The sequence below is a fragment of the Trifolium pratense genome, linkage group LG2, assembly GCF_020283565.1.
Source record: "Trifolium pratense cultivar HEN17-A07 linkage group LG2, ARS_RC_1.1, whole genome shotgun sequence".
Classification (NCBI taxonomy): Eukaryota; Viridiplantae; Streptophyta; class Magnoliopsida; order Fabales; family Fabaceae; genus Trifolium; species Trifolium pratense.
The window spans coordinates 3,374,282-3,386,428 of record NC_060060.1 but is presented as its reverse complement, the minus strand read 5'-3'; the positions used below and the strand labels follow the sequence as shown (position 1 = coordinate 3,386,428).

Here is a 12,147-nt window from a genome sequence, read left to right as displayed (position 1 = left end):
AGCTTCTCTAAAATTGCGACAGAATTGTATATTCAGAGCTTTAAACACTAATTTTCCCCAACCTATACCCAAAGACTTCCTTTTTTCGAACATCATCGCACTGCCGCATAAACAATGGATACGCAGGGTTGGATGGCACTAAATTAATTGAATTCGGATCTTTTTCATTAATCTTTCTCTCTCTCTCTCTCTTTTAAATAAGTGTAAGAAAATGAGAAAGTATGGAAGAAGACTTTCAAACACTCTTAACATTCATTTTTCATTCATTTAATTGAATTATATGGATTTTTTATTTTGGAAATTCACTCAATTTTGAGATTAAGATACAGTTTTAAATTAAACACATGCTTAATTAAAGTCAATGATCTTCTCCAAAGAGCAAAAGTGTACTCATCAACCACACTTTTTTAAGTCCTTAAAAGGACTTTTTTATGACCCGCGTTTAGAGGTACTTACAACGTGACAACAATAAAAAAGTGCGTGATATAATAAAAATCTACTAAAATAAGCTAAAAGCTAAAAAGCTCGTGATTCGATAACAATAGCTTTTTTCAACACTAGTGTAAGATTCCAGTGTACACTACAAACACCACCTCCATCATTCACACAAGAGACACTCACTCACACACAACAAATCATTATAACAAACTCTCTCTCTCTAACTGATTAGAGAGATTGCAGTTATGGCTTCAACGACGACAATGCGGTTCCCGACGAATTCCACCGTCACCGCCGTAACCGAATCATTTCCTCGCCGTAACTCCATTTCCGGATTCATTTCTTCCAGATCTTCTTTCTCGCATTCCAAATCGATCTTCCTCCGAAGAACTTTTAACTATCGTTCTGTTAATCATAATTTGAATCTTAGGAGAAGAAATTCTTTCTCTGTTGTGAAGTGTGTTTCTGGTAAACAGAAAGTCAAGGATACTGAACTTCAACAACAAGGTCTTAATTATATGATTTTTCTTCAGTTTCATTTTTGTTGATCTGAATTTGTGATCTGAATTTGCTTCAGTTTAGTTGTGGCATTGAAAATAAGTTCACTAGTTCAGATTTAGAAACATTTTGTTAGGAGGATAATTTTGTTGTGAATTTGTGATGCTATGAACTAGCTTAGATTTTGAATTTGTGATCTGAATTAGCTTCACTTTAGTTGTGATGTTGAAATCAAGTTTAAATTTAGAAACATTTTATTAGTAGGAAATTTTTGTTGTGAATTTGTGATGCTATAAGCTAGCTTAAGTTTTGAATTTCTGATCTTAATTGGCGTCAATTTAGTTGTGGCATTGAGATCAAGTTCAAATGTAGAAACATTTTATTAGGATGATGTTTTTGCGCTACACGTCAACAACAAAAAATTGCGAATTTTGTGATGATATAAGCTATATTAAGCTGTGGCATTGAAATCAAGTTCAAATTTAGAAACATTTTATTAGTAGAAAAGCTTTGCTCTTTGATTTTTCTTCAGCGTCATTTTTATTGTGAATTGGTGTTGCTATAAGCTAGCTTAAATTTTGAGTTTTTGAAATTATGATCTGAATTTGCATTGAAATTAAATTGAAATTTAGAAAAAAATTTGCTCTGTGACTCTATGTGTATTGTTTTGGCTTTCTTTCTTTTTCTGTTTTTTCCCTTCAGTATCATGCTTTATAGTGATCCTATTAGTTAGCCATGTTGCTTTATTTCTACCATTGGAATCAACTTTAAATTTAGATTACCTTTTGAAGAGAAAGAAATCTTTGTTGACCTTGATCTTTTGGCATGTTAATAGTTACTACCACTTATCTTGTGTCCAGCGTCATTGTAATCTGATCTATCATTTCTGTTTGTTGTTTTCAGAAGCTACAACCTCTCTGAGCTCATTTGCACCAGATGCTACTTCCATTGTGTCAAGTATTAAGTACCATGCAGAGTTCACTCCACTGTTTTCTCCAGAGAAATTTGAGATTCCACAGGCTTACATTGCAACTGCACAGACTGTTCGTGATGCTCTCATAATAAACTGGAATGCTACTTATGAATACTATGAGAAGCTGAATGTTAAGCAGGCATATTACCTTTCAATGGAATTTTTGCAGGTTGGGTGCCACCTTAATGATTTGAACAGCTCTGAACATTACTGGCGTCTCATACTTATTTCCACTTATCATTCTATCTTGCAGGGTAGAGCATTATTGAATGCAATTGGAAATTTGGAGTTAACTGGTCCCTATGCAGAGGCTTTGAGCCAGCTTGGTTATAAACTAGAAAATGTGGCGCACCAGGTATGACATCTCCAACTGTATCTCTTTCTTATTTTGATTCTAAGATGTTTTGTACTTTAGTACTCTAATGGGCTACTTTTTATTTAACCAGAAGCCCATAAGTCATTATTTCAATTCATGAACTCTTCAAATAAACAAACTGATGTGGTTTTTGACATGTATATTATAATTGAAAAAAGCATTAATATGTTCCAATAGCATATTTACAAGTTCAACAGTTGAGAGATTCATCTGATGTACTTAGGATTCTTATCGAGTTTCAGACCAATTCTCTCTCTCTCTCTCTCTCTCTCTCTCTCTCTCTCTCTCTCCCCCCCCTCTCTCTCTCCCTCTCTTAGAATTGTGGTAATTCATTTTGGCCTGGCAATAATAGGAGCCAGATGCTGCACTTGGAAATGGGGGTCTTGGACGCCTTGCTTCATGTTTTTTGGACTCTTTGGCGACCTTGAACTATCCAGCATGGGGTTATGGGCTGAGATACAAGTATGGCTTATTTAAACAACGAATAACCAAAGATGGGCAGGAGGAAGTTGCTGAAGATTGGCTTGAGGTATATTTCATTATTTAATGATGACTAGTGTTCGTGCCATGTGCTTATAATTTTTGCTTTTGGTCTACTGGTTCTATTAATATTTTCTTTCTTCAATTGTGATCTATTCTAACAGATGGGAAATCCCTGGGAGATCATTAGAAATGACGTCTCATATCCTATAAGGTTCTATGGGAAAGTTGTTTCAGGCTCAGATGGTAAAAAACATTGGGTTGGAGGAGAAGATATTAAAGCTGTTGCACATGATGTCCCCATACCCGGATATAAGACCAAAAGCACAGTTAACCTCAGACTTTGGTCTACAAAAGCTGCATCCGAAGACTTTGATTTATCTGCTTTTAATTCTGGAAGGCACACTGAAGCATCTGAGGCTCTAGCAAATGCTGAAAAGGTTTGGATGATATGGCTAGTATAAACTCTTTTAGAAAATTGCAGAAGATTTTAGTTTTTTAGAAGTAACCAATTGGATATGATTGATGGATGATATTAGTAAGTTTTGAAGAATCAAGCTTCGCTAGAATTTTAACTGTAATGTGTATTTTTTTCATAGTTTTGTATGTGGAAAATATCTAAGTACATCTGATGAGGTGGAGGTTTTGTAGTCAATTTTACTTTTGCTTCAATGTGAATACAACTTGATAAAACTTAAAAGGGCATTTTAATATGATGTTTTCACCCCCTCAAATGCAGATTTGCTATATACTCTACCCTGGGGATGAATCAATAGAGGGAAAAACCCTTCGCCTCAAGCAACAATATACTTTATGTTCTGCTTCTCTTCAAGATATCATTGCTCGTTTTGAGACAAGATCAGGAGCAAGTTTGAATTGGGAAGAGTTTCCTGAAAAGGTTGCAGTGCAGATGAATGATACTCACCCAACCTTGTGCATTCCAGAGCTGATGAGAATCCTGATAGATATAAAGGGTTTAAGCTGGAAGGATGCTTGGAATATCACCCAACGGTATCTAGTATTTATTTGTTTTTGTTTAAATTTTAGGTTTTTGGGGGGAGTAGGTAGTCCTTTCATCTCGTGTTTAAATATGATCTGAATATGTACTATTTCCCACTGTGATCTAGGACTGTAGCATACACAAACCATACTGTTCTCCCTGAGGCATTAGAGAAATGGAGCTTGGATCTCATGGAGAAACTGCTTCCACGCCATGTCGAGATTATAGAATTGATTGATGAGGAGGTAATACTAAATACTTTTGTATAAACCCTTCTAGGCATGTACAGGATTCTGAGTTATTGCTGATATTCATGTTCGACAGCTGGTTCGGACTATAGTCGCAGAATATGGCACAGCAGATTCAGACTTACTGGAAAAGAAATTGAAGGAAATGAGAATACTAGAAAATGTTGAATTGCCTGCTGAATTTGCTGATATACTGGTTAAATCCAAGGAGTCCGTTGATATTTCCAGTGAAGGAGAAGAAGACGGTGATGGTAATGATGATGAAGTTGAAGAAGCAGTTTCTGAAAAAGATGGGACAGAAAAAAGTTCCACAGAGGATAAGATAGAGGAGTTGCCTGAGCCAGTACCAGAACCACCAAAATTGGTTCGTATGGCCAATCTCTCTGTTGTGGGTGGTCATGTAGTGAATGGAGTTGCAGAGATACATAGTGAAATTGTCAAGGATGATGTGTTCAATGCATTTTATAAGGTAAGTATTTCATTGGACAGTGTGTCATAGTGCTTTAATTGAGTGGTGTTTCTAAATCCATATCCGCAATGGATATTTTTCCCTCTTTAGAAATCCCTAAACAGCACTTAGCAGTCTACTCTTGTCTTTGACAAAAGGGAATATAATTTGAAGCATGCCAAAAGGACATAATAGGCCCACAGGATATGTATATTTCCATTTCCGCCATTTTGATGTGATTACACTCACGTGCACTAATTTTGAAAATTTAAAATGAAACTTACCACAATATGTGTTATATGTGTAGTGTTTGTGTATGAACCTTTTATCACTGACATACATGCCATATTTCTTGCAGTTATGGCCTGAGAAATTCCAAAACAAAACAAATGGTGTGACACCAAGAAGATGGATCAGGTTCTGTAATCCAGATTTGAGTAAAATAATAACTCAGTGGATAGGCACAGAAGATTGGGTCCTAAATACTGAGAAACTGGCTGAACTGCGGAAGGTAATTACCATTATTTAATTTGTTGATCTTGTTTTATAACAATTTCTTCATTTATAGAATTGAAGAAGTATTCACATTTGTCATTTCTTCTTTTTGTTCAATCTTTATTTGCCTTTTTTTTTTTTTTGCTTTTTTATGTATGTCAGGTTTTGCAGCACTAGATATTGTAATGTGTCTAGACACTTCTGAACATATGATCTCCAATTTGAAATTTTATGATGGTCACTACAAGTTTTCCCAAAGTAACTATTAATAAATAAATTGCTTCTAGCTAATCTAGAAAAGATAAGTATCTTGCATTTTCTGAACTCTTTCAACTCAAATGATATGAATTGTTTCCGGTGATGGTACTATTTAGAAAGTTATCATTTTTTTTAATGGCAAAAGTTATGAATATCTGGTATTGAGTTTAATCAGAATGAATGCCTACAGTTTCTATGATTAGCTCAATTCAATTCTGTATTTAGGCGAGAAGGTTGAAGCTAGACTTTTGATTAGAGGTTGAGCCAGTCAAGTGTAATTTTGAATTAACTTAATTTTGTAAAATTGATTTGGTTATGAGTTTGAAGTGAAGTTATTTATATTTGGATGTTTTTCTCAAAACAAATTCAATCTAAAACATAAAATATAGTGTACATTTTGCAACCTAATGCAAATGCTTTTGTTTTTTTCTTAAATAATTTTAGTTAAATTAAGATTTGGAGACAATCAATTTTCACTAATAGTTACCTTACCTAACATGTATTTTTACTAAAATCACATTTGACAGAGACAGTCAATTTTTTATAGTAATTCTAAAATCATAACCAGACTCCGCTACCATCTTAGAATTTGGGTTGGACCTAAATCAACCCCACAAAATTGGCTCGTAAGGCTAAGGGTATCCCTCATTTATAAACACTCTTTCAGGCCATATCTCATGCAATGTAGAACTCTCATCAATAGTTTGTACCGTGAAACCAAACACACACCAAGCCTTCTTAAAATACATCATCATCAACAACAAAATCTTTTTCCATTAGGTGGAACTTTCTAGAAGTCATTCTTGATATTCAAGGAATCTTTGTAGTTTCTTCATTATAACTTATGTGATTATTCTGAAATTAATAAATTAGAACTGAAAAGATTTAAGCCAACTTGTATTTCCATTGTTTTTAATTCAGTTACTCTATATTATTCTCAGCCTGATTCTCAGGTTTCTAAAATCCTAGCTGAACATACTAGTATCATTCATTAATAGTTTGCAGATAAGGAGGATCTACAAAAGCAATGGAGGGAAGCAAAAAGGAATAACAAAGTGAAAGTTGCAGCATTCATCAAAGAAAGAACAGGATATTCTGTCAGTCCTGATGCAATGTATGACATCCAGGTATGGTGATGACTTTATATTTCTTTCCCTTCTCTTTTATTGCCAGTTTTGGTTGGGCTACAAGTTTTAAACTTGGAATGGAAGTTGAAAACAATTTCTAGGTGGAGGGAAAAATTAGGTAGCTGGAGGACTTATATTTTTGTATGTGAGTTCAGAATCAAAGGTACTTCATAAATGTTTATATCTTTAGTATTATAGCTTAAGTTTTAGTAGGTGTCTTCTTAGACTAAGTTTTGGTTGCTTATTGAGTATAGTGGAATTAAGCTAGGCAAGGGTATGCTTTTCCTTATCCTCCTAGAGATATATTCCCACCTGTTATTAGCTGATGTTCCAGTGGCCTCTCTTTCCCATCAAGCTTTTAACCGGACAAGAATAAGGACCTACATTGAATTACGACCTTTGAACCGGACAATAGGTCTAGATTTTCTAAGTTTCAATAAACCTAGTAATTTAACAATTTATCATGTTATGCATAGAATAAATAAATCAGATATGTGATTTAATAAATTATATTAGTCTTATGATATCTTAATTATATATACACATAGAAAATAAATAGCTCAACGTATACTAGCCCTGGCCTACTTAGTTAAATGGGCATTTTAAATGCCTAAGCTTGTCAATATAAGATCAAAGTAGGATAGCTAGTTTTCACTTGTACTCCAAGTTACTACTATGAAATTTTATATTTTGAAGTTACCTTTTATTCTACTCCTAATAATTTTGTCACTAACGAATTCAGTTTCTAATTTCTACCCAACTCATTATTTTAAATGTATAGTATTGATAAACTGTTGGCTTAATTGATTTTGTTTAGGTGAAAAGAATCCACGAATATAAACGACAACTATTAAATATTTTTGGAATTGTTTACCGCTACAAGAAGATGAAAGAAATGAGTGCTGCAGAAAGGAAAGAAAGTTTTGTTCCAAGAGTTTGTATATTTGGAGGAAAAGCATTTGCTACATATGTGCAAGCCAAGAGAATTGTGAAATTTATCACAGATGTTGGGGCAACTGTAAATCATGATCCTGAAATAGGAGATCTTCTTAAGGTACTTTTGACTATGTAAGAGTTGGTTTTTGTTTTGTTATAAAGGTCTTAGCCACCCATGTCATTGTTGAAGATCCGTGAAGTATTATTCCTATTCTAGTACAAACTTTGAGCAAGTTGCTCTTATGTGGTCAAAATAAAATCAATGCTCAATTTTATAGAGAATGTATTTGAGTGCACTTTAACATGAATATATTTTCATAGGATAGAAATTCAAAGAAATTGTTTGACAAAAATTGTTAATGATTTGGTATTTAGTATTCCCTTCCTACCAGATGATACTGGTAGTTTGAAAATTTTGCTTATGAATGATGCAAAATTGTTATTTATCTACTTGTTCATGTTTATTCAGGTTATCTTTGTCCCCGACTACAATGTCAGTGTTGCAGAGATCCTTATTCCAGCTAGTGAATTGTCGCAACATATCAGGTAATCTTTAGTTGGTTTGGATTACTCTTTGGATTGCAGGCTTTTGTCATATTGACGTAAATGGTGATATACAATACTTTCAAGAATCCAAGCTCCGGCAACATTGTAGTTAATCGCATCATGAATAGCTCTAAATCAAAAATATTTAGTTAATTGCATCAAGTTGTTTAATTTTCATGCATTAATTGGAGATGTTGCTCGAACAAACAACTGCTAACCATTATTTTCTGTACATGGAGAGGTTCACAACTCACTTGAGATAGATATTTAGAAATAGTAGGTGTTTCATCATTTGTTCAAACATATTACAAATGTATACTAGGTTTTTCAAAGTGACAAGAGAAGTTTCTGGTATTGGTAATTTAATCCTGATATATAGGGCCCCTTCCCAACATGAAAGCAGTATGCTGTCAGAATTTGAAAGTGTAATACAGCATCCCTTGATGTATTGGTGTTTTATTGGAACATGCCAGATAAGCACCGGTTATTTTCTGGACTGCCTGTGTATAAAGAAAAAAAAATTGAGATTGGTTTCCAAAAATCTTAGATAACAAAACAAATGTTGCTTCAAAAGGGAAAAAGGTTACAGAATTGAGAACCCAGACTTGTTTAAAGCTGCTAGTCTTCTTAACAAAATCAACCCTATATATTCAGATTGAGTTAGTTGTTTGATTGATGAGGCCACACGGTAAATGTTGACTCTTGAGACAACTGAGAACCGATTTACAGATATGAAAAAAGTCAATTTATCTGTATGTAAAGCAGAAAAGTCACCTGATATACTGTTAGAGATATACAGTCATTGATGTGCTTGCGGTCAGAAACTTTAGGATGATTGGTTCTTGAAATATGAGATGTAATTAAAGCCTCTAGTATTAAATGGTAAACAATAGGATTCTCACCTCTCCAACTCTTCTTCATCAAATTAAGTTTCAGCATAAGGTTTGATTTTCCTATTCATTGTCCACAAGATTCAACCCTGAAGGTTTGCATTGCACGAAACAGGGTGGAGGGTTATTGCAATCAAAAGTATTCTTGATTCTTTCTAGGAAACAACTTCTCACCACCAAATTGTGTTTCCGAAATTATTGTTGACGGGGCAAAATATGCCTTCACTTTGACAATGTGATTTAAATTGCATATTTGTTATTTTGTTTTCTATGAAACTTTGATTTTATGCTACATTGCCAAATAATGAGTTTCCCGCTTGTCAACTGTAGTACTGCTGGAATGGAGGCAAGTGGAACTAGCAACATGAAATTTGCAATGAATGGATGCTTACAGATTGGAACTTTAGATGGGGCCAATGTTGAAATAAGGGAAGAAGTTGGTGAAGATAACTTCTTCCTCTTTGGTGCTAAGGCTCATGAAATTGCTGGGCTGAGGAAAGAAAGAGCAGAGGGAAAGGTATATCTTTATGTCCATCTTGTGCATTTAATTACACATAATATAGCTTTTAACATCATGGTGGTGTTTGTCAAAAAAAAAAAATGGTGTTTGTAAAAAAAAAAAAAACATCATGGTGGTGGTAGCACACTAGCATAGAATAAAAATTTCACTGTTGCAGTTTCAAATATTGATTATTTATTCAAAGAAATCTGGGTTTTCTCCTATAGAAACATATTATAACCCAGTTGGTCTTTTAATTCAGTTTGTCCCTGATCCACGATTCGAAGAAGTTAAAAAATTTGTCAGAAGTGGTGTTTTTGGGCCTTACAACTATGATGAACTGATTGGATCCTTAGAAGGAAATGAAGGTTTTGGTCGAGCAGATTATTTTCTTGTGGCCAAGGACTTCCCTAGCTACTTAGAATGCCAGGAGGAGGTTGATGAAGCTTATCGCGACCAAAAAGTGAGTATTTAGACGTTTTCCTATTTTAGATGAGTTATGATTTTCTTACCCAGATTTTTTTCGCTACAACTTCACCTCACCTAATACAACAACAAAAACTAAGCCTTATTCCACTATGTGCTTCACATTACCTTTTATGGTAAAAAAAAACCCTTTGTACCATAAAAGGTGATGGTGTAGGGGAAGCTTAAAAATCTTTGCCGTGAACTATACATTTTCCTTTGTTAGGGAATATTTGTTTCACATGCTAGTCATTGACTCAGGTTATTCAAGGAAGCATTCACCAATTCCATGTTCATTATAAGCATGTATCATTTGCATTGTCTCTCATTAGGTTGTTCGATTATGTCATGCAATTAATTTGTGAAATGCATTCACATACCACAGTTCAGTCCATTGGTGTTCCTTCATGCAAAGATATGTCTTGGTAATCTGTATTATTCACAACATAAGAGTGACGTTCGTCACATTTTAAATCCTTGGCGCATTAACTTCCGTAAGCGTTTAAGGCTAGTTTCTTTCATTTTACCGTTATCATTAACATTTGCAAATAATGCGTGGGTGCAGAAATGGACAAAAATGTCAATATTGAACACAGCAGGCTCATCCAAGTTCAGCAGTGACCGTACCATTCATGAATATGCACGCGAGATATGGAATATTGAGCCAGTCAAATTGCCATAGAAGAGGGGTAATCTATACTATACCCTTTGTAATAGCAGAGAATCGGCGCCACATCGTAATGTGATCGCTGCTTTACCAATTACACGGAACAAAAAATAAACAGCAATTTTGTAAAAAAAAATAAGGGCTTGGCTTTTGTTGTCCACCAAAATAAGTCTGCATTTCTGTAATATATGTATGTATTATGTTTATTACTCCCCACCATTGCCCTGTAAACGTGCGCTACCAAGTAAAGCAGAACTTTGTCTACTACTGTATATCAGCTTCTATATTGTTGTTTCATGCCTTAATTCTCATGTTCTGTCTTGTTTCATTGCAACAGACCATGTGAATCTATGCATCATGAGTATAGTCGGACATGCTATATTATTATTAGCTAATATAAAAATCAACTTCTCATTTGTTAGAATAGTAACCTAATAATTGTTGTTTGCATTTTGTTATGAATCATGGAATCGAAGGGATAAAGATCATAGATGTCGGCAAGATAGAGTGCATAAGAGTATTCATGAGGAAGATACTCATAGAAATTCATATTGAATGAATATAGATTGATAAAAGAATGAGTAAAATGTACAATGAAGTAGCTTATTTATAGGACAATTTGGAGTAACTAACTCCCTAACTAACTTTCTAACCTCCTAACTAACTTGGTAACCTATCAACTAACTCTAGTTGATTAACTAACTATCTATATTCTTAACAGCCTCCCTCAAACTCAACATTGGGAAATTTACCAATTTGAGTTTGAATTACAAAGCTAAATCCAAACAAAGAAACAAAGCATTGAATTTTTGGCTTGTAATACATTCCTCGAAACCATAGACTCCAAGCAAGCAACATAAAATCTGCACAACTAGCCTCATAACACCTTCCATAGTCTGCAACAAGTGACCTTCCAATTGGACTGAAACCTTTAAACAAACACCAGAACCAACTCTTGTGCAAAATAACCTTGTCTATACCAAATTGCATTGTATTCAACGATTTTAATAGAGGACCTTTACCAAGTATCTTATGAGCATTACAATTTCCAAACTCCATGAATAAACCAAATGTAACAATTCTTAGCAGAATCAATCAAAACCTCAAGATCAGATGCAATTCAACCCTTCAAACAAAGATATTTAATTGATTTTCACATAAGCAAGAACACAAGCAATGTCAGCAAATAACCAATTAACAAAATCTGATCCTTCTCTAATGTGAAAACCAACTAATCCAAAACTGAACAAATGTGCAGAATTGACTTCTATATTGTAATAGCCTCCCTCAAACTCATAGTAACATAATTCTTAGTATGAGTTTGGAAAACAAAGGACCAAACAGAAGGCAAGAACAACGGTTATTTCAACATCCACAATTATGCAGAACTGACTTCTAATATATCACTGACATAGGAAAGTTCCACCGGGATCGAAAGGAAAGATTGAAACCGAATTGAAAAATGACAGAATATGGAGCATAATAGCAAAACTGTAAATCATTCTCATAGTTCCACCGGGATCAAAAACAGTGATGCATAAACCACGATGATGAGAAATGAAAACGATGCTCACCGACGAAGGCAGTAGCAAATCAGAAAGCGTCTCACCTTTCTTGCTGTTTTGATCTTGATCTCGCGAGAATCGGACGTCGCCGTCATGTTGACGCTCGACCTTGATCCGAGAAGAGAACGGTTGAACGCCGGATTGATTCTGCGATTTCTTGCTGACTGCATAAAGTTCAAAACCAGTTTCGAAATCCTTCGAATGCTTGTCTTCTTCTGAAGCAGTGATCATGAAATTG

The 12,147-nt window shown here is 34.5% G+C and overlaps 1 protein-coding gene across 1 annotated transcript; it reads left to right on the top strand.

The window, feature by feature from the left end:
* On the top strand, positions 1 to 10,655 carry LOC123907394 (alpha-1,4 glucan phosphorylase L isozyme, chloroplastic/amyloplastic). The gene is made up of 15 exons (XM_045957651.1): positions 1 to 945; positions 1,840 to 2,078; positions 2,163 to 2,264; positions 2,638 to 2,814; positions 2,930 to 3,205; positions 3,505 to 3,776; positions 3,893 to 4,010; positions 4,090 to 4,482; positions 4,820 to 4,972; positions 6,213 to 6,341; positions 7,159 to 7,395; positions 7,747 to 7,823; positions 9,044 to 9,230; positions 9,475 to 9,675; positions 10,243 to 10,655. Exons 1-15 carry the CDS (start codon positions 684 to 686, stop codon positions 10,357 to 10,359), a joined length of 2,940 nt encoding a protein of 979 aa, XP_045813607.1. The 5' UTR covers positions 1 to 683; the 3' UTR covers positions 10,360 to 10,655.
* Positions 10,656 to 12,147: the final 1,492 nt, after the last annotated feature.

Coding starts and splice junctions, on each gene's coding strand:
- LOC123907394 (XM_045957651.1), top strand. CDS start 684: ATGGCTTCAACGACGACAATGCGGTTCCCGACGAATTCCACCGTCACC. Junction 3,206..3,504: donor CTCTAGCAAATGCTGAAAAG/GTTTGGATGATA, acceptor CCTCAAATGCAG/ATTTGCTATATACTCTACCC. Junction 9,231..9,474: donor AAGAAAGAGCAGAGGGAAAG/GTATATCTTTAT, acceptor CTTTTAATTCAG/TTTGTCCCTGATCCACGATT.